The 21774-nt window shown below is 32.0% G+C and overlaps 2 protein-coding genes across 2 annotated transcripts; one reads left to right on the top strand and one right to left on the bottom strand.

Annotated features, from left to right (window-relative positions):
* The first annotated feature begins 12604 nt into the window (after nucleotides 1–12604).
* LOC107617292 (pyruvate kinase 1, cytosolic) lies at nucleotides 12605–17600 on the top strand. Its single transcript, XM_016319027.3, has 16 exons — nucleotides 12605–12936; nucleotides 13442–13538; nucleotides 13823–13920; nucleotides 14108–14263; nucleotides 14470–14547; nucleotides 14627–14758; nucleotides 15015–15092; nucleotides 15214–15285; nucleotides 15431–15520; nucleotides 15709–15853; nucleotides 16083–16171; nucleotides 16330–16425; nucleotides 16559–16626; nucleotides 16792–16891; nucleotides 16965–17024; nucleotides 17126–17600. Exons 1-16 carry the CDS (start codon nucleotides 12868–12870, stop codon nucleotides 17276–17278), a joined length of 1581 nt encoding a protein of 526 aa, XP_016174513.1. The 5' UTR covers nucleotides 12605–12867; the 3' UTR covers nucleotides 17279–17600.
* A 501-nt stretch (nucleotides 17601–18101) lies between these two features.
* Nucleotides 18102–20347, bottom strand: LOC107617294 (putative 6-phosphogluconolactonase 4, chloroplastic). The gene is made up of 3 exons (XM_088498107.1): nucleotides 19901–20347; nucleotides 19629–19764; nucleotides 18102–18877 (listed from the first exon to the last, which is right to left on the bottom strand). The coding sequence occupies exons 1-3, from the start codon at nucleotides 20245–20247 to the stop codon at nucleotides 18413–18415; spliced, it is 948 nt and encodes a 315-aa protein (XP_088354233.1). The 5' UTR covers nucleotides 20248–20347; the 3' UTR covers nucleotides 18102–18412.
* Between the last annotated feature and the right edge of the window lie 1427 nt (nucleotides 20348–21774).

The raw sequence follows: 21774 nt of genomic DNA, 5'->3' as shown, positions 1-21774 counted from the left end.
TGGTATATCTGTTGGAAGCAATTGCGAATATTGAGAGCCAAGATGAATCCTCCAAGCAGCTTTTATAAAATGGTTCACTTGCACAAGTTCGTGCCTTAGGTGTTGGACCATGTCCCACCCAAAATTTTGGTAACAGTATTATACTGGTGTGCAAATTGAAGAGTATCAGAGGATGATTTCAGAATTAAAGGTTGAGGCAATAGAAGAGAAGACGAAGAGACAAACGATGGAGCGTCTTATGAGATATCTAATATGACAGTAAGGAGGCAATTTGCCACCTGAGGTTGCTGCAGAGATGGATTCTTTGGGGAGTACACCGATTTCATTGCACGCAAGACTTTCTTCTTTTGGTAATCATGACATGTAACAAAAATAATGAGTTTGAGTCAACTGAAATAGATACTATTGAATTTAACTTTTTTGTGTTTAATATTTATTTTTCTAACATTTTCTCATTTTAATTTATAATAAGGGATAATGTATTTATGACTATTTTATTATATATGTTATTTTTACATATATATTTTTATGTTCTTTATAGTATTTTGTACTTTTATTTGATTAAAAGTTCTTTATTTTATTTACTTTCTAATAAATTAAAGTTAAAAAAATAGATAAAATAAAATACGCAAAATCGATAAAATGAATTTTGAATAATGAATTTGGCGGTGGTTTGTGACCGCCGCAAAACGGATTTTTATTTTATAATTGATGAAGAAAGTGAGATTTACGAAGATATTAGAAAAAATGGTGTTTAACGGGGGTTTGGGGGCGTGTTCTTCGGGAAGCACAATACGCAAAGTGCGTATTTCCTGACAATACGCAGAACGCGTATTGCGTGCATGGTCGACACATGTCGAACTCCTGCAAGCCCGTGAATAAGGTGAATAATTACTGTCTCTCTCCAATTTGCATATACCTTCTCCAATTTGCATATACTCTCAGAGACACTACCACAGTTTCACACACTCGGTTTCTTTTCCTTCTACTCTTCAATGCTTACTTAGTTCCGTCCTTCCATACTTCCTCCTACACGAGACTTCCATCATCATTTGCCAAGATTTTTTTCCTTCAAAAATTAACAAGTAAGTTATTTTAATATTACTAATATAATTAGTAGATTAATTGTGTATTTTTTTAATTTGAAATAGAAATAATGTGATAATAATATGTATAGTTGTTATTTAAATTGAATAGTATTTATTTATTAGTAGTGAAAAAAATACATAAATAAAAATTATACCTTTATTATATATTTAGATGAATGATGATGATGTTAATTAGTGATTAGTATTAAATATATTTTAAATTTAAATAAAATTTTTTATTTAAGTTATTTAAATCTGAAAATAAAATATAATTGTGATTTTAATTTATATTTTAAAAAATTCAAATTTAAATAGATATTTAAATATATTTCAGTTTTAATTTTATATTAATATTTCAATTTAAATATATTTCGAATATATATATATATATATATATATATATTTAAAGTAAATTTGACGTTACTATATTTCAGGGTTGTTTATAAAATTAAATTTAAATTTAAACATATCTAAATATATATTTATAATTTGAATTTAAATATATTTTAAATTTAATATATATTTAAATTTAACTTTAAATTTACTTTGGTTTTAATTATAAATTTAAATTTGAATTTAAATATATTTTAAATTCAAATCTATATTTAAATCTGACTTCAAATCTGACTTTAAATATATTTTGGTTTTAATTAAAATTTAAATTTAAATTTGAATAAAATTTAAATACATAAAAATACATATTTAAATGTCTTTAATTATATTTTGGTTTTCGGTATTTATTTAAATTTGAATAAATATATATTTATAATTTGAATTTAGATATAAATTAAACATGTTTCAAATTTAACTATATATCTAAGTTTGAATTAATATATATTTGAATATATACTTAAGTTTGATTTCAAATATTTTTTAATTTAAATATATTTTAAACATATTAAACATATTTGATTTTTTTATAAATATCTAAATGTAATAAATTTAAATAAGAGTTAATTTTTTAAATTCAAATTTAATTTAAATATGAATGTTTAAATTCACATTTAATAAAGTTTATATAATATACTTTTTTCAGAAAAAAATAAACGCAGAATATGGTTCGTGACATTACGCGTTCTGAAGATCATATTGTTGAATATCTTGATCGTCCAACATATGTAATTATTTTTTATCTTTGGTTATTTATTTATTATTATTATTGTTGTTGTTGTTGTTGTTGTTGTTGTTGTTGTTGTTGTTGTTGATACTCATTATATTTTTCAATTTGTTTCAGAATTCAAGAGATTTGGGATCAAGATATCTCCACCAAGATGTGTATGATCCTCGAATTGAAATCGAGTTACGGGATAGTGGATTTTATCACATATCTCAGATACTAGGAAGACTTACTTTGCACAATGGACTTATCAATGCCTTGATTGAGCGGTGGCGCCCAGAAACTCACACATTCCACCTTCCACACGATGAATGCATGATTACCTTGGAAGATGTTGCAATGATTTTTGGACTCCCTACGGATGGTTTATCAGTGTCAGGATTTACAGATAGCAGTAGTAGTAGCCTCGAAAATGAATTCATGATACAATTTGCGATAGTACCTACTGCAGCTGATCACAAAGGAAGTGGTGTCAAACTTGCATGGCTCCGCACCCTAAAGCGGCGCATGCAGTTAGATACCGTCCTGGGCAGACAAATGTACGTAAAGATTCATATATTATTGTTGTTCGGCACAAATTTATTTTGTGATGAGTCTGGAATGACAGTCCACTGGAAGTTCTTGCCTCTGTTCCGTAATTTTGCTGAGATTAGGGACTTTAGTTGGAATTCCGCTTGCCTGGCACATTTGTATAGGACATTATGTTGGGCATCCCGTTATAATTATAAAGATGTGGATGGTCAATTGGCGCTGCTTTATGTATGGGCTTGGGAACGGTTACCGTTCCTAGCACCTGTGCGATCGCAACCAAGCTTTTCGCTTGCGTGCAGGTAAAGTTACTTATCTTAATATAACATGTTACTATGAATGATTCAGTATGTATTGTTCAAATATATGATTAAATATATCGATTTAGTATAATATAGTTTCATTTTATTTCAGTTGGATTGCTTAGTGCTTGCAATTTTATGGCTACAAAAAGTGGACCATCTCGCATATTAGGCAGATGATATTCCTGCAAATGGGATAAGTTTTTTTTATTACATTTATTAGTTTTATTATTATTGTGCATTGTTTTGTAGTTATGTTTATATGTTCGTTTTGTTACGCGTTTGCAGTTTGTGTGGAACCCGTACAGCCATGAACGTATGGAAAACATTGTAGTTCCTAATGAAATCTTGCAACATCGTTTAACATGGAGTGCAACTGTGCCACTGATATCATTTGAGTGCATTGAATGGCATGCATCAGATAGTGTCAAAAGACAATTTGGTTTACAGCAGGAAGTTCCTAGTGAACCTATGATGCTTGCAGAAGCTCACAACGTGGTCCTGACTGGACCAAAGAACAAAGATTGGAGAGATGAGCATTATGCATACATTATGAGATGGACAAATCGTTTGACCTCCGTTCTGGTTGGTGATCATGTAGTGCACTATCAAGCATCTGAAGAGTATATGCAATGGTATAATGACGAATATAGGGCTCACCTGCATTTAGCTGGTTATGTTCCACAGCCATAGCCACAGCCACAGCCACAACCTATCATGCACCCATACCAATACCCGTACACACAACCGTACATTGAGCCTGGAGCCTCATTCTTTAGTTAGTTATTCCATGACTTACATTCATTACAGATGCTGCCATATCAAGCATATTATCGACCCTCTATGTCATAGCAAAGGAACGCAGCTGAGCAATCTTCAAATCGTCAGTTGTATCGGTGGGTAACTGAAACAGACACGTCGCAATGGGTAAATGAGTTATTGGACCCTCAACAGCAAGTGCAATAATTCCAGCCGCAACCTCCTGAAATTAACGAGCAGGCTCCGCAGTGTAGTAGACAATCGCCTCAAATTGTTTTGGGTCGGTCATCTGTTGATTCGCGACTACGACGTCGTAGCCCCTCTTCACGCTCTGGAGCTAGAAGATCTATTGAATCGATTCAGAGTGATTCGATCCAGAGTGTCTCCAGAGGGATTGGTTTTAGTAATGCTGTTGATTTTCCTCAAGTGCAGGCGCCAATGGCGAAGGATGATAATGATGGCGAGGATAATAGTGACGGTGACAGCGATGGTGATGATGATGCAGGTAATAATATACTATTGTATTCATTATTGTGGTATATTAGTGTATGATTGTGATATATTTTTGTATTCGTTATTGTGATATATTAGTGTATTCGTTATTGTGTATTCGTTATCGTGATATATTAATGTTTTCTTGTGATATATTTATTATTGTGGTTTTTGATGTCATATAGGTGGTGTGGAAGGTGCGGATAGGGCGGATACTCTATATATTCATGGTAAAGGGTATAATCTGAGGATTGACCCAACACGTAGAAGTGCAAGTAGATATACCCCTTCTACAATCAAGAAGGTAGTTAAAAAATGTACTAAATCTGTGAAAAAGACATTTAGTAAATAATTGTTATTTATCTATTAATTTAAGACTGCTATTGTAATTCTTATGAATTTTTATAAATTCACATCAGATTCGAGTACACATGGATTTCATAAAGTAGTATTTAATATAATTGATGAAGTAGTATTTAAATCTAATTCCTAATGAAGGAAAAACCAAATGCACTAAGACATAGGTGCAGATCCACCAGCACTAGACCCTGCACGATGAGGGCATCTACTTCGACTGTGGCCCTTGCCTGCACAAAGCCTGCAACGCCTAGGACCACGCATATCATGCATATCCATTTCATTCAAGAAGCGGGTTATTTCGGGACGCCTTTTGGAAACCCGCGGATTAGGTATATGTCTTGGTCCTAGATACACCGGCCACGTTGCTGGATTTCCTAATGGCTTAAACTGTGCTCTATACACCTTTTTTATCTCATTCATCCTATATACCTCATGAACCTATTGTTGCCAATCAAGTCGTTGGTTTGCACAACACGCAAAGACATGGCAACAAGGGATTCGATCTGTCTGGAACTCACCACAATCACAATACCGTTGACGGAGATTCACCACATACTCGATACCACTAGGCATCTCACGTACCTCAAAGATCTCATTCTGCCTGTCAAATAGGTTAACCTGGATGTTTTCCGCTGCTTGCTGATTTGATTGTAGTTTGTTGCTAGCATATTCAGAAAATACATGTCCTGCATTCCTTCGAACCTCAGCCTCAACCCTCTTCCTAGTGAACAACTCATTTAGTCTATAAAAAGTTGCCTTCACAAGTGACGTGATAGGAAGATTTTGCGCTCCCTTCAATACTCCGTTGATGCACTCTACTAGGTTTGTGGTCATATGACTCCAACGGTATCCATTATCAAATGCCAAAGAAAATTGCTGTCGTGGGATTCGATCAAGCCATCACGTGTAAGCCTCACCACGTTCACGCAATCTTGCATACTGCACATTAAATTCACGCACAGTCCTACAATAGCCTGTAAATAACCAAGAAAACAAAATCAATAAGATGGATGTTATATGCCTTGTAAAAACAAATACGCCGTTATTTCACAATAATTTACGTACCCATGTTGACTATCAGCTTCTGTAAATACGGTGCCTTGAAATTTCTCAAAAAGTTAGATGCTATGTGCCTAATACAAAACATTCGGATAGCTCTTGGAGGTTCCCATGATCCATTACTATGAGCTATTGCTAAGGTAATAGAGTCGTGACGATCAGAGATAAGTCCAACACCATCTCGAGACACCATACGTGTGCGCAAATGAGTAAGAAAGAAGTGCCATGCATCAGAAGTCTCACCCTCAACTACGGCAAATGCAAGAGGCACAATATTGCCATTGCCATCCTGAGAAACTGCAACTAATAGAGCTCCTTTATATTTTCCGTACAGATGTGTCCCATCTACCTGTACGATTGGCTTGCAGCTCCTAAATGCTCTGATGCAATGATAAAAGCTCCAAAATACTCGCGTTAGTATCCTAACATCCTGGACTACCTCATCCCCTTGGTATGCTGGTGCAGTTTCAATCTCGACTGCTGCTGATGGATCTTTTTGTACCATTGCTTCAAACCACGACGACAAAGCTTCATAAGAAGCTTCCCAACCACCAAAAAGGTTCGCAATTGCCTTTTGCTTGGTGAGCCATGCTTTGCGGTAACTTGTCGTATAATTGAATTTTGACTGCACTTCAGCAATCGCAGATTTCACTTTCAAAGGTGGATCAACTTCAACCAATGGCTTTATCACCTCTGCAATCATGTCTGAATTTAGCTTGGCATGATCTTGAGAAATTATAGTTCTGGTGCATGTGTAACTACCATTGTATCGCTTTATAACCTAACAAAACTTTCTCTTAATAAGACTAGCCCTAATAAGCCAATCGCAACTTGTTTCGTATTGTACACACTTAGCATAAAAAGTGGTTGGCTTAGATTCACACACCCAGTAATCCACTCCCCTGCGAATGGTATAATCTTTAATTGCTGCAATAACAGTCTCTCTAGAACTAAATTCCATGCCAACAACAAATTCACCATTCGTAACAACAACAGGATCTACAGCAATAACAAGAAATAATTCTAACTATTGCTTTACGATTCAATAATAATAATAATAATAATAATAATAATAATAATAATAATAATAATAATAATAATAATAATAATAACTGCTTACTTGAATTGATATACTTAGGAAATTCTGGTGCATTCATAGCGTCTACATTCAAAGCGCTAAGGAAAGAAGGCTCTCTAGATAGATGTTGGCTCATCAGTGCATTTGTCACATCTGCTACGTTAGACTCAACTATTATATCATCATCACCCACTTCTTCAGTTGGACCAACAATATGGTAAGTGCCCTCAAATTCCTCTTCGCTTTCAGTGTTATAAATTGTCCAGTCGATGTTAGCCTCCGGTAAATCAACCTTAACTAATTCTTCAAACTCAACATACAACTTGAGAACGGACACTTGTGCCCGTGTTTGTTGGTAGATCGAAAACATCCCTTGCATACTTCCTTCGTCAACCACATGCATTATTTGAAACTGAACAAAACCACCAAACACTAAAACAGGTTGTCTATAAAAAATATTTACAACTCTCTTTAATACTTGATTATCACCACATTGACAAAGTATACTCTTAAATTCCTCATATGTTATTGCAAAAGGAATAACAATATCACGTGGATTCTCACAAATAAAACTCACACCCTCAGATGTTTGGGGAAAGATTTGACCATTATAATATATTTTCAAACTAATACCTCTCTCCATTTTTATACTCTTACATTCTCAAAAAAATAAAACACTCTCACATTCAATCAACATAATACCGTTCCTCATTTTATAGTACTTCAATTACAATTTTTTATTTAGAAAACGACAATACGCAATCTGTGAATTCACAATACGCAGTCTGTGTCTTTGCAATTCGCAATCTGTGTATTCACAATACGCAGACTGTATATTGTCACTTTAATATTAAATAACACAATACGCCTTCTGCGTATTGTTATATAAATATTAAAAAAATAGAATCCGCCCTTTGCGTATTGTCTTCATGAATGTGTCAGCCAGAATCTACCCCTGACAATTCACCCTCTGCGAATTGTACTGTCGCCAGAATTTTGCAAAACACCCTCACTTCCAATATTAAGGCATTACACTAAATCTTTTGCAATAATTAAAAAAAATGAACCCCGCAAAACATATTCCATTTTACGTACATGCTAAAATTATAGGCAGTTTTCTTACTAACTATGGCAACAAGTAAAACCACCACAAAATCAAACGCTGATTTCGCGGCAGTTATTCCAGCGGTTACCAGAAATCGCCGCTAAATATTTTTCTGCGACCTATTTTGGAGCGGTTATTTACCCGCCGCAAAATGTTTAGCGGCGATGAAAAACTGTCGCAATATTGCTGCATAACCGCCACTAAATGCCGGAAGTATTATAGTGATTCTTTAGATGTTAATGAGTCAAATGATAATTTTTAACAAATTTTTAGAAATCGTTTATTGTTCTGTTTTGAATTTATAAGTTTGTAAAAATGTAGATTTTTTAGAAATTGTACTAAAACACAAAATTTGAATTTCTATCCTTATTCGTTTTGATTTTTTGATATTTTATTTGAATAAAAAATGTAAGTATTTTCTTATTGACATTAAATATTTTAAAGTTAATATAGAATAAATAAACAATTAAAAAATAAGCTGCATCAGTAGTAAATCGAATCAAGTTGATTCGATTTATTATGTATATATTGTATAGTGGTAAATCAAATTAGATTAATTCGATTTACATATTACATACTTCTCCAACAATAAATTGAATCAATTTAATTCGATTTATTACTTAGCATGCTAAATAATCGAATTTATTTAATTTGATTTATACATAAAAGTATTTAAAACAAACGTGTAATAAAAAGTAATTTAAAATATTTGCATACTTTTAAATTTTAAACTATTTATTAATGTGAACTATTCATTACGGTGAATTTTAAATTCTCCTCTACACTATTGTTATCCAGTGAAAATGTGTAACCCTCTTAACTAATCCGACAATAGATTTGACGGTCCCGTAATGTTTGGACTATTAAATGTTGTCAATAATAAAGCATGTTTTTTTTATATTTTTAATAATTACTAAATATTCTTTATTTAATTTGATTTATAAATTAATCATTATCTATTATTTAATTCTAAAATCTATTTTTTATTTTATAATTATTATTTTATTATTCATCATTTATATTTATTAACAATTAGAAACAACAACGAAATAGATTTTTTATTAATTGTGACCTCTATAAATATTTTGGCCATTTAAATTAACGAATTTTTTTTCTTGATTTGCTACATCTATAAAAATTAGAAAAATCGTGTTGTTAATTCAATCGATTTATTTGACACCAATCGATTAGTAAGAAATGAATAATGTTAAAAAATTGATTGAAAGTATAACATTAATCTAAATGAAAGTAAAAGATTACACAAGGGATATATGGAACAAGTCCTCTTTAGCATGCAGGTAATTTAAGTAGGCAAATAGTAATGTAAATTATATTATGTAATACATTTTATGTATATCAATTTGATGAAAATAACCAACACATGAATTATAAAAGAATTTTTTTATCATAGTCTTTCTTTTCTTGGCAATATGATCAAAATTCTTAGAGACTCTCCTCGTCTCATTCATATTATACACCATCAATAGAATTGTTTTCATGCTCTTTATGTTTAATTCCTATCTTTTTAATGCTATTAGTTGTGGTGAGGGAGATCTTTCTTTTTCCAAAACAACCACCAATCGATTGAATAAAAAAAGAATTCATATTCCCATACAAAATTTAATCGATTGTGTTATACTCCAATAAATTGAATACAAAAAAAACTCATATTCTAACGTGCAATTCAATCGATTGAATATAAAAAAATTCATATTGTCGTGCGAAATTCAATCAATTGTGTCGTACTTCCAATTGATTGAATACAAAAAAAATTCATATTCTAGTACGCAATTCAATCGATTGTGTTATACTTCCAATTGATTTTTTGACACTACTCGTTTCTTATCAATCGATTGGTATCAAATAAATCGATTGCATTAACAACAAACACGACTTTTTTAATTTTTACGAATGTAACGGATAAAAAAATTCGTTGATTCACATTGTTAAAATATTTATGAAGGTCACAATTGATGAAATGTCTATTTTTTTTTTGTGACGGATAAAAAATCTATTTCATTACTGTTTTTAATTGTTAATAAATATAAATGATAAATAATAAAATAATAATTATAAAATAAAAAATCAAATTTTAAAATTAAATAATAGATAAAATTTATAAATAAAATTAAATAAAAACTATTTAATAATCCAAATGTTACGACACTGTCACATCTTTTGCCAACTAATCCGATCAAATTTCATTTCTTAGCGGAAAGGTCAAAGGTGGGGTTCAAATACAATTATAAAAGTGAAGGGGGACCCAAAATTTAAATCTAACGACCTTATTGTTATAGGACGGAGCGGTTCTTCCTGAAAGCGGCCCACACTTTTACTTTGCCCTGCCCCTCTCTGAAGTCGCTACCTGTTTTGTTTTCGGTGGCTGCCGCTGTTTCCTTCAGTCTGGTCAAAATATCAAACACCTTGTGTGCGTCTGTGTATCCAAAAACCAAGGTGCTGTTCCCTCATCGCCACTGGTAATACTCACACACTGACACATATTTCTCGTCAATTATAATAAGTTAATAACTCACACACACTTCACGAAGACCCACATTGACGCCCTTTCTATCCTTTATTCCATATTCCTTCATTCCATATCATCAGTTGCCCCATCATCCCAATCTTTTTATGATTATTTATGTCATATAAGATATAACGTTGTGTAGTTAAATATATATACTTAATCTATATTAATAATATATTAAAATTAAATTTATAACTAAAATTATTACACAAACGATTATGTTATATGTGTATTAAAATTATTTATCAAATTTATTTATAAGTATAAAATATATATTAAAATATAAATACATATTAAAAATAAATTAAAGTACACATATATTTATATATTAATATATTAATAATTAGTCAATGAATTATAATTTAAATGACATAATTTTTCTATATTTACTTAAAAAGTTATAGATTTAAGTCTCTTTATCTTTGATAATATATATATTAATGATTAATTTTAACATACTAATAACATTTTTGTTTTATCAAAAAATAACATTTAAGACACATTAAAAAAATAACATTTAGCTAATCTATTATGTAAAGCCTCATTTTTTTATATGGATTCCCAGGATGTATTGTTTATAGTTATGGAGAGATTGTGGGCTTTTAATTAATATAAAGTATATTTTGTTTTTTAAATTTCAAAACACAAATTGGAGACACTGAATTGGGAAAAAAAACTAATGATGCGAATTGAGGAGAGTTGAATTTAGATTTTGGGAATTAACAAATCAAAAAGTTAGATTTGTGTAAACTCACAAATCGGAATGTCAGGTTTTATAAGTTCACATATTAGAAAGTAAATTTTGTGTTTTAAAAATTAAAAAAAAAGTTAGGATGCACTTGATTTGCTTTTTTATTTTTATTTTCAGTGTTTTCTATTTTTTATATTTTATAAAGAAAAAAGTAAAAATAGAAGGTAAAAATAGAAAATAAAATTTTATTATTTTCAATGTTTTAACTTTTTTTTTTTTTGCAAAATAGAAAATAAAAACGCAAACTAAATACACTCTTAAACTTAACAAATTAAAGAGTTAAATTTGTAATTTTTATATAAAAAAAACACACCAAATTTTACATATTGTTAAAAAATACTATTATAGATGTGTTTATTTTAACCGTTTGAAGGGTGAAATCAAATCACGTTCAAATTTTTTCAATGCTTTAATTTTTTGTTTGATTATTTTTTCTTTCTGCATACGTAGATGTGATTTTGTACTTAAACCCACGTTTACAAGAAACAACGAATTCTAGTCTCTGTATTTTATTAACTAGCTTTTGCATTTCTTTAATTTCCTTATGCCAATCTTACTCTTTGTACATGTTATTGTTTTATGTATAAAAATTTTTATTGTTTTTTTATGAATTTTCTTTTTTTTATTTATTATTTTATTTTTTTGTTAATTTTTTTATTTAATATTGTACACTTTTATAATGGTAATTCTTGTGTATTATATTTATTATTATCTTTTTATAATACGATTTATTAAAAAAATATACAATAATAAAAAATTATAACATATTAAAAAATATTATATAAAAAATATATTAAAAAATTATAAAAAAATTATATATTTTAAAAAATAATATTATAATTTAATGTTATGTTTGTTCTAATAATTATCTATCTAAAAATAATTTTAATTAATATTATATAAATAATATTTATTTTATTAAAATTAATTTTAATATAAAATTACTAAACATAAATTATATTAACACAAATTTATTTTTATCTAAAATCAATTCTATAAAATAACTTTTATTTAAATTCTAATTTAATAAAAATCAATCTAAACACACACTAAGAACCCAATATCAAAATTAGAAAGCGTCAAGTAAACGCCGGGGAACGTAACTTTCAAGTAATAATCTAATAATAATGATATTCATTTATAAACTTTACAATAATAATTTTAATAATATTGCAATTGGCACCGGTTGCTTTCTTATTTGAATTTAATTTTGGTTCCTTTAAAAAGTTTTATATACGTATTATCATTAAAATGATTTTTTTTTAATTATTACGTTATAGTAGTTACTTAAAATAATATATATGATTAAATAATTATATACAATAATATTATTTATCAAAATTAAAATATTAAAACCATGATATATTATATCAAATAAATAAATAGAAACTTAGACAGTGACAAAAGTAAATTGACATCTAATCCATTGTTTTCTTTCGTTTTCAGTTGAGTTTTGTGTCCCTCGTTTCTAAAGTGTTGAATTGAATTTTACAGAGTGAAGAGGACGCGTGGTGCAATGATATATAATATGAGTTCCTTCTTGTGTTATGGCAGCACCGAACAGAACAGTTGCATCTTTCACTTCAAACACAACTACTTATTTTTGTTTACTTACTCATTCATTGATTCATCCATTCCAATTCTCTCTTCTCGCTTCTCTCTCTGCTGTGATCATTGGAGTGTGTGTTTGTTGATCAAAAAATGCAGTCAAGTCCTATGCTTCTCGAAGAACCTATCAGGATGGCATCCATACTTGAGCCATCTAAGCCTGTAACTAACTTTCTCTTTCATTCAATTGTTTATGTGTTGCTTTTGATCTTGTTGAAAATTAGTCAACTTTTGTTGACCCTACTGTTGTGTGCTTTCTTGGATTTTGGAGTGATTCTCTCTCTGTGTTATTACTTTTGCTCTGTTTGCTTGCTTGATCCTAATGAATCTGGCAGATCAAGCTGAAATCGAAGTGCTTTCTTTTTCATATATACATATATATCTGTGTGTGTGTGTGTGGTGTTGTGATGGTTTTGTGACCTGATCTTCTTTTAAGCACTGTGATTGTGAGAAAGCAAGTTGATACATTGTTGTGTGGAGATTTTGGAGTTTCATCAATCATCATGTTGTGTGCATTGATGGTTCTACTTTAGTGCTTTTCCCTGCTAGTAGTAATATGAATGTCTCGGATTAAACTTTGAGACGATTTTACCCCTGCCTAATGATGTCTTCTTAGTGATAAATCTTATTTGGATTTTGGTTTAAGTGTTTGAAATGCTTTTTGCAGAGTTTCTTTCCAGCTATGACTAAGATTGTTGGCACACTCGGTCCAAAGTCTCGTTCAATCGACACAATTTCGCGTTGCCTTGATGCAGGAATGTCTGGTATTCTCCATGGCAACCCTTGATTCTTTCTGATATTTGTTTAGAAAATTGATTGTAGATATATTTAGTTGTTTCTCAAATTGTCCTGATTGATTCTTAGCTATTGAAAAAGAACAGTTAGATGGCAATTTTCGGCTAGTTCGTTTATTTTCTTGCTATATTGTTAAAAAGCTTAGAATCAACGATGCATTTAGAGTTGAACAAAATTGTGTTTGCTTTTCTTCCTTTATTGTTTGGAATCACTGCTTCTATTATCTCATTCTTCTTTTGTTACCATGTACTAGTTGCAAGATTTGATTTCTCGTGGGGAGATCCAGAATACCACCAAGAGACATTGGAAAACTTGAGGGCTGCTATCAAAACTACCAAGAAACTCTGTGCAGTAAGCATGTTACACATTTTCTGTTTACTCACTTAACTTTCTGCAAATGCATGCATATGATTACTTACAACATATCATTAAGTAAATGTGATTTCAACACATTCGCTTCATAGCTTGCATTCTTAATTTTATGTTTTCTGTGTACAAATACCTTCTGAAGTGTGATTATGTTATTGTTTCAATCCAGGTTATGCTAGATACGGTCGGTCCAGAAGTACAAGTTGTGAATAGAACCGATCGACCAATTTCCCTCGAAGCAGATACATTAGTTGTATTAACTCCGGATCAAAGCAAAGAAGCTACACCGAATCTCTTGCCAGTAAATTTTAGTGAACTATCAAAGGTCAGCATACCTTTTCCTAGTCTTGCATATTTTAATTCTATCTTGCAAATGTTTTCTAACAGCTTGTTAACCTCTTACACTTGCGAAATTTCTTTAATCAGTTGTTCTAATACTGCATCATTGTGATTCTTGACATTTGTTATATTGATTATGTGTACAATGTGGGTGTCCCCTTAACTATGGCTTTGAATTTGATAACTATGCAGGCTGTGAAGAAGGGTGATACTATTTTTATTGGAAAATACTTGTTTACTGGAAGTGAAACAACTTCTGTATGGTTGGAGGTAATGAAACTGCATTCTTGATTAACTTTCTTTCTCACCTCTCTTGCAGTAACTGAATTAGTATTGAACTCAAATGCAGGTCAGCGAGGTGAATGGTGACGATGTCACTTGTCTTATAAAAAATTCGGCTACACTTTCTGGGTCACTATATACATTACATGTTTCTCAGATTCGTATTAATCTTCCCACTCTTACTGATAAGGATAAGGAGGTAACTACAAGAGCTTTGCTTGAGAATGAATGCTTCAATTCATTTTTCTTTTTTAATGGAGAGAATTGAATGATACTTCCCCATTGAATTTATACCTTATTAAATTTGTGTATAAAATGTCATATTTTCTCTTTATATATTATTATTATCTGGAAATCCAAATATCATTTACTGTCACAATCATTCAATACAATTTTGTTATGTTCATGTAATGTGAATCTAAATGTTCTTCATGATATTTCACTTGATATTTCAGGTAATTAGCACATGGGGTGTTAGAAACAATATCGATTTCCTTTCACTGTATGCTCGGCATGTAGAAGATGTTCGCCATGTAAGTGCTACTCCTCATAGCTTATATATTGTCTCTTCTAAATTCTTCTGATGTTGCCTAGTTTTTATTATAAACTTCTGAAATACTAAATGAATTGCTGCATTTTTTTTCCATTCTCTAGGCCCGTGATTTTTTGTCTAAATTAGGTGACCTCAAGCAGACACAGGTTTATGCAAAGATTGAAAATATAGAGGTAACATTTTCTATATGCTTTGGAAAAAAGTCTCTCTAGTTTCCACTTTTATGACACAAAAATGCTGTAGTTCAAGATCATTTGGGTGAGTGTACTTGATTGTGATTTTTATTGCATCTTGCTTCTGTTATTTGATTTCTCTTAGGGATTGAACCATTTTGATGAGATACTGAGAGAAGCAGATGGTGTCATCCTTTCGCGTGGAAATTTAGGAATCGATCTCCCACCTGAGAAGGTCAGTTTTTACCTCTGTTGAGAGAGGAAGAGAAGAAAAGAGAGGGGGGGGGGGGGTGAGTGGTTTACATACAACGGATAATAATTGTATATTGTCTCATTTATTCTTTATTTTAGTTTTACTTTTCGGCATCTTGGTTTGATTGTGTTACTAGAATCTTGATCATTTTATCTGTGTGGTTCTGACAGGTGTTTTTATTTCAAAAAGCTGCTATTTACAAGTGTAACATGGCTGGAAAGCCAGTTGTTGTTACACGTGTCGTCGACACTATGACCGATAATCTAAGACCTACTCGTGCTGAAGCAACTGATGTTGCCAATGCAGTGTTGGATGGTAAATTCTTTTTCTGACTTAAGCATCTTTTGAGTATTTGGTAAATCCTGTCTGATTTAGTTTGATATTGATGGCACCATAGAATTTTCTAAAATCTCGACTTAGATACATAAGCAAAATTCTGTTGCTCATTTTTGTATTCTCAGTTTTATCATGTTCATCACATTTTACAGTTATATCATGTTACTTCATTCTAAATAGATATTTTCTCTTCATTTTTCCATTGCAGGCAGTGATGCTATTCTCCTTGGGGCGGAGACGTTGCGGGGACTATACCCTGTAGAGACCATTTCTATTGTTGGGAAAATTTGTGCCGAGGTAGGTTTGAACTTTACTTTGAAACAAGATCATGTCACAGTTCCGCAGTTACTTGGCTTAAGTGCTTCAATCCACCACATGATCTGATTTCTTCTGCTAAATTGTTGACATATTCTTTAGCTGATGCTTAATGATAACAATTACAATGCTCTATGCAGGCAGAGAAAGTTTATAATCAAGATTTGTATTTCAAGAAGACTGTCAAACATGTTGGAGAACCGATGAGCCACTTGGAATCAATCGCTTCATCTGCGGTACTTTTCTTCTAGTCACTAAATACTTTTGGATTACTTCTACTAAATTTTCATACTACCATTCTGCAATTCGCTTCCTCGAAGGATGCAGTAACAGGAAGCTTTCTGTTTCTTTTTTCGTCGAAATACACAGGTACGAGCAGCCATCAAGGTTAGGGCCTCCGTTATTATTTGCTTCACATCATCTGGAAGAGCTGCAAGGTTTTATGTTATCTCCTACTTTATGTCTCCTTATTAAGAGAGGAAAAAAAAATCTCATTCCACTTAAAGTTGAATTCTTTCTTTCAATCATTTTTTTTTTCTTCTTTTGCAAGCTTCATTTCTTGAAGACATTATTATTAAAGTTATCTGTTGGTATTTATGCAGGTTGATTGCTAAGTATAGGCCTACTATGCCTGTGATATCTGTTGTTATTCCTCAGCTGAAAACCGATCAACTCCGATGGACGTTCACGGGCGCTTTCGAGGTACATAACTCACATTAACTTTGAAACTAAAGATTGCATTGACATTGCATTAACTTTTATGATCCCATTTCAGGCAAGGCAATCACTCATTATCAGAGGCCTTTTCCCTATGCTGGCCGATCCTCAACATCCCGTAAGTTATTTAATTGTAAAAATTCATGGAATTCATGGTGGACGATTTGGTATTGCGCTTTAGTGTTGTGAAGTAATTTTGATTGTGTAATCTATCTGTAGGCTGAATCTAAAAGTGGAGCAAATGAATCAATTTTAAAGGTTGCTTTAGACCATGGCAAGGCTTTCGGCATTATAAAGCCACATGACCGAGTTGTTGTTTGCCAGAAGGTTGGTGATTCATCAGTTGTGAAAATTATTGAGCTTGAAGATTAATCAGATCTGAGATCTCTGTAGCCTCCCTTCTATCAATTTTCTATGTTTAATTACTAACAAAAGAAATACACAAAAGTGGTACATGTTCATGTTAATGAATGTGGCCACACTCATTTTCTTGGATTGAGACATGTTATGTTATTGAACCCCACTATTAATCGTTGACTTAGAGTGGTTGTGCTGCTGCTCCTCCTTTGTTATATTGTGTGTTTCCTCCTCCTCTGAACAATGGGAGAGAAAGTAGAGACTTTGTTGTATTGTTGTGTTTTCCAGACAAAAGCAGTTTCTAACTATATTGCTAGTTTAGCCATTCCAGTTAAAATCCATTTGCAAGCCAAATTTCAGAAATTACATTGAATAACTGCTAAAGTAATATAATTTAAACTTGGAAAATAAATCAGCACCCCAAAGGAATCTTTATTTTGTCTAGATGTTACTATTGCATGGCCATTTTTACATAGCTGTCTATACAAAATTGAACATCACCAAATTGGCTTAATGAACAACATTTCCAACATACTCAAAATTGTTGGAAACCTCTCATTGTTAGAACCTTAAATTAGACAGATATATTATTGGTAGAAATTTAGATTCGGTTATTTTCATGTACAATTGATAACTAAAAATTATTAAATAATTTTATATATTTAACTAAATTGTTATCTAATGATTTTTTTTAACTATCAACTTCAAATGAATATATAATTACATGAGTTTCCACCTATTATTTAATAGAGACTGATATAGCACAACCACCAAAAACCGTTTCAGATGAGGAAATAAGATTGTAAAGGCCGAAGGAAAAACTGGGATGCTATGCAAGTTTGGAAAAGATTACTTTTACTAAATTTTCACATTACCATTCTGCAATACGCTTCCTCAAACGATGCAAGTAACAGGAAGCTTTCTCTTCTTTGGTCAAAATACAAAGTTATGAGCAGCCATCAAAGTTGGCGGCCACCATTCTTATTGGCTTCACATCATTTGGAAGAGCTGCAAGGTTTTCTATCTCCTTCTATGTCTCCTCATTATTAAGAGAGAAAAAAGTATTATTCCGTTTACGTTAATGTGAAAACATTGATCAACTTCAAAGGCAAAATACACAAGAACAATACATGATCAACACTGCAGGATCTACAGCTTTGAGGCTGCACCCTTGTCTAAGAACCATTTCAACTCTCCTTCGGGTGAAACCATTGCAACAGGAAGCTTAGGAGAATTTTGAGATCCGCGCAGCGCAGAGTGAACTGCGTCCGATTTTCCAGCACCGGTCACCACAAGTGCAGTGTAAGCAGAGGAATTGATCACTGGAAAAGTGAAAGTTATACGCTCCGGGGGCGGTTTTGGGGAGTCCTTGATGAAGGTAACCCACTTTTTATTCTCCTTCAAAAGAGGATGCCCTGGGAATAAAGATGCTACATGGCCATCTGGACCCATACCAAGCAGCATGAGATCAAATTTGGGGAATCCGGTGACTGATGATGAAGCTATCACACCATTCTTGACCAACTGTCTGAGACATGTCTCGTAATCCTCAGCCGCCCCCTCAGCTGACAGGGCATCATTGATTGCATAAACATTGCCAGCAGGAATGGGCACCTGCCAAGAGAGCCATGATGGAAGCATCAACAGGTCAGAATGATTAAGTTACATGAATTCACCAATTAGGTAGTGTACTATGACCAATTCGCGGGTATCACGTAACAATTCATCTGTCTACTGGAGCATCATATATATTTTCCATATAAAATATTTTACATGTGACGTACTGCGTACCGTGGACCCATTCTCATCCTGAAACTAATCGCGTTCTATGCAACTCTCATAGAACATTATCCAGACAAGAGTATAGAGATGGAGACAGCAGACCTTGGTCATGCAGTCATTTTAAAGAAGACTATATGCAAACACATTACTTTTTGGTACATCCTTGGATCAATGATCGAAATATATATCAAAAATGAAAACGACAGATAAAAGGGACTGAGAAAGTAGCACATAAGTCAAAATCGAAACCAAAACTAACAGTGATTTGTCTCTCTAATGCAACATTTATATGACTTTAAGAAGTAAACCTAATAAAGGGATAACATCCTCTGCAACAAAGATATCCATTCACCTGATCCATACATATACTATGTTATAACCAATTCCAAACAGGCTCCAATCCTCACACATGGACTGTATCAAACATTGGTTTCAGGTTTTCATCTTGAACAGGCAAGGCACATACTTTGAACTAAGCTTAACTTTCTCACAGCAAAACACACCAAAGTACAAAAAACAAACATGTTGAAACTAAATAAAAGATGATATGAAACCTGAAAAATACTGAAGAAAAAAAATATACCTTGGATAGCAATCCATCATAAGCAAGTTTGTAGTTACTATCTTCATGAGTCTTGGGCACTACTCTCTCATCCACCCAAAACACATGCCACTTAGACCATTCAAGAGAATCAACATAAGGTGGTTCCAGCAATTTCCTAAAACCCCAAACATAAACTCCCTCAAAATTACAAAAGTTTTAATCCCACAAAAATACAACAGAATCATCGAAGTAAACGAAATTGCTTCCATTTCCTATGTTGGGTCTGCATCAAAATGGGAACTTGTGCTAACCTGAGATAACTGATGAGAGAGCCACCGGACAAGCAAACGGTGAAAGCGCCTCTTTCAGTGGTGAACTTGTTGGAGACATCAGCGACGTATTTGGCCAGAGACACCGGAAGCTCCTCTTTTTCGAAGACCTCGACAACCGCATTGCTCTTCTGGGACTCCGCCATCGACGATTTCAAAGGTGACAAAAGCGGACTTTTGTGTTTCGGAGTAACCGAAGAAAGAGAAAACCCTCTGAAGGAGAAGAGGGTCGACGAGAATCTGAGGGAAGAAGGAGAAGAAGAAGAAGAAGAAGGCGGAAGAAGAACTTGGGTTGGGTTAGTGAGAGAGCGAAACGGGGTTTGAATCATTTCGATGATATACCGTCGCGTGGAAAAAAAGCAGTTGTTACACACGTCGTTGATACTGACAGATTCTAAGACCAACTCTTGCTGAAGCAAGTAATTGATGTTGCCATTGCAGGGTTCTTTTTTTGTTAAATATAAATTTAATTTTAATGCAGTATGAGTTTTGTTCTGGACTAATTTTTTTTTATATGAAAAAAAATACTGGTGTTTTTGTTGAAAATAGAATTATTTAGTGTCATTATATGTAGAAGAATTTTATAGGTGGAGAGTTAACATACAAAATATGTATTGGACATGTGTCAAACTGTAGCAACACTCTCTGTATGTTATATCAAACATCCACAATATTCTAATACATTTTAAATACCAATATTCAATCAAATACTATCTTCTTTTTCATATTAAAACTAATTTTTATTTAAATTTTTATATGTGCAAATTTTGATAAATATAGATGCACATTGTATTAAGTTATGTGTAAAATATAATAAATATAAGTGTAAACTATGTGTTTTTTATGTACAAATTCTTGCAAATATGGATGTAAATTATTACTAGCTAAGTACTAGTCTTAAATGATAATATTTGTTAGCTTTATAATATTGTTATTTTTAGTAGACACATAGACTAAACTATTAAAATAGTACCCGAAAGTTTACATTATTGACAAAAAGGACTTTGAAAGATACTGTTTTTATTGAGTTTGGCCAGTGTATAGTTCGTCCGTCGATGAATGTCTTCAAGCTTCTCGTTGGGATGAGTTATACGTCGACAAGGAGAGAACAAAGGGGTGAATACCTGCAAAAGACACTTCGACGCTCAAGTCAGTAAGTGTTTAAGAGGTATATGAATAATTCTATGAATATAGAATGTCATGAAATATAATTTATCATGTATGTGTATTATAATAATTCTATGAATATCTAGAATGTCTTTAGAATATATCTAGAATGTCTCTGGAATCTATCTAAAATGTATGGTGTATATAGAAATTCGTGTCTTTTATAGATATAGAGTTGATGAATAGAGTTGATGGTATGACTGTTGATTATTAAATCAGAATAAGGGTCATTAAGTCGGTAATGAAGGTGTCGGTTATAGAATGAATGATAATTAAGGTCGAGTTATAACTCATAATGCACAATAAAAACCGAGTTATAAGGTGACGGGTCGGATACTAATAACAAATAAGCACTCAAAAGATTTAAAAATACAATAAAAAGAACTAGTCGAAAGATTTAAAAATGCAATAAAAAGAACTAGATATTAAATATATTCTAAAAAAACTTTAAAGATCTTATTTTGATGCAAATTTTTGCAGTCATTATAAGAAAAATAAGATATTTGTTATTATCAGTAAGTTTATGTCAAATAAATTTAGAAAAAATTATTGTGAATGACTATATTCTTTTGAAAAAACTAAAAAAAATTTAGAGGTCAAATTTTGCTCTAAATTTTTTTGTGCACCTTTTAAATATTTATTTAAATATTTTTACAAAAATTCGGATCAAGTGAATAAGTCGTTTACCA

This window comes from Arachis ipaensis, chromosome B9 (assembly GCF_059453495.1).
Source record: "Arachis ipaensis isolate K30076 ecotype BB chromosome B9, ASM5945349v1, whole genome shotgun sequence".
Classification (NCBI taxonomy): Eukaryota; Viridiplantae; Streptophyta; class Magnoliopsida; order Fabales; family Fabaceae; genus Arachis; species Arachis ipaensis.
Note: the sequence above shows the minus strand (reverse complement) of the source record. Positions and strands in the feature narration are given on the sequence as shown.

Excerpts from the sequence above, each read along its gene's own strand:
- LOC107617292 (XM_016319027.3), top strand. The coding sequence starts at position 12,868 with ATGCAGTCAAGTCCTATGCTTCTCGAAGAACCTATCAGGATGGCATCC. Across the intron at positions 14,264-14,469 it reads ATTTTAGTGAACTATCAAAG|GCTGTGAAGAAGGGTGATAC; the intron begins GTCAGCATACCT and ends ATAACTATGCAG. Across the intron at positions 15,854-16,082 it reads TGCCAATGCAGTGTTGGATG|GCAGTGATGCTATTCTCCTT; the intron begins GTAAATTCTTTT and ends TTTCCATTGCAG.
- LOC107617294 (XM_088498107.1), bottom strand. The coding sequence starts at position 20,247 with ATGATTCAAACCCCGTTTCGCTCTCTCACTAACCCAACCCAAGTTCTT. Across the intron at positions 19,765-19,900 it reads TCTCTCATCAGTTATCTCAG|GAAATTGCTGGAACCACCTT; the intron begins GTTAGCACAAGT and ends TTGGGGTTTTAG. Across the intron at positions 18,878-19,628 it reads ATGATGGATTGCTATCCAAG|GTGCCCATTCCTGCTGGCAA; the intron begins GTATATTTTTTT and ends CTCTCTTGGCAG.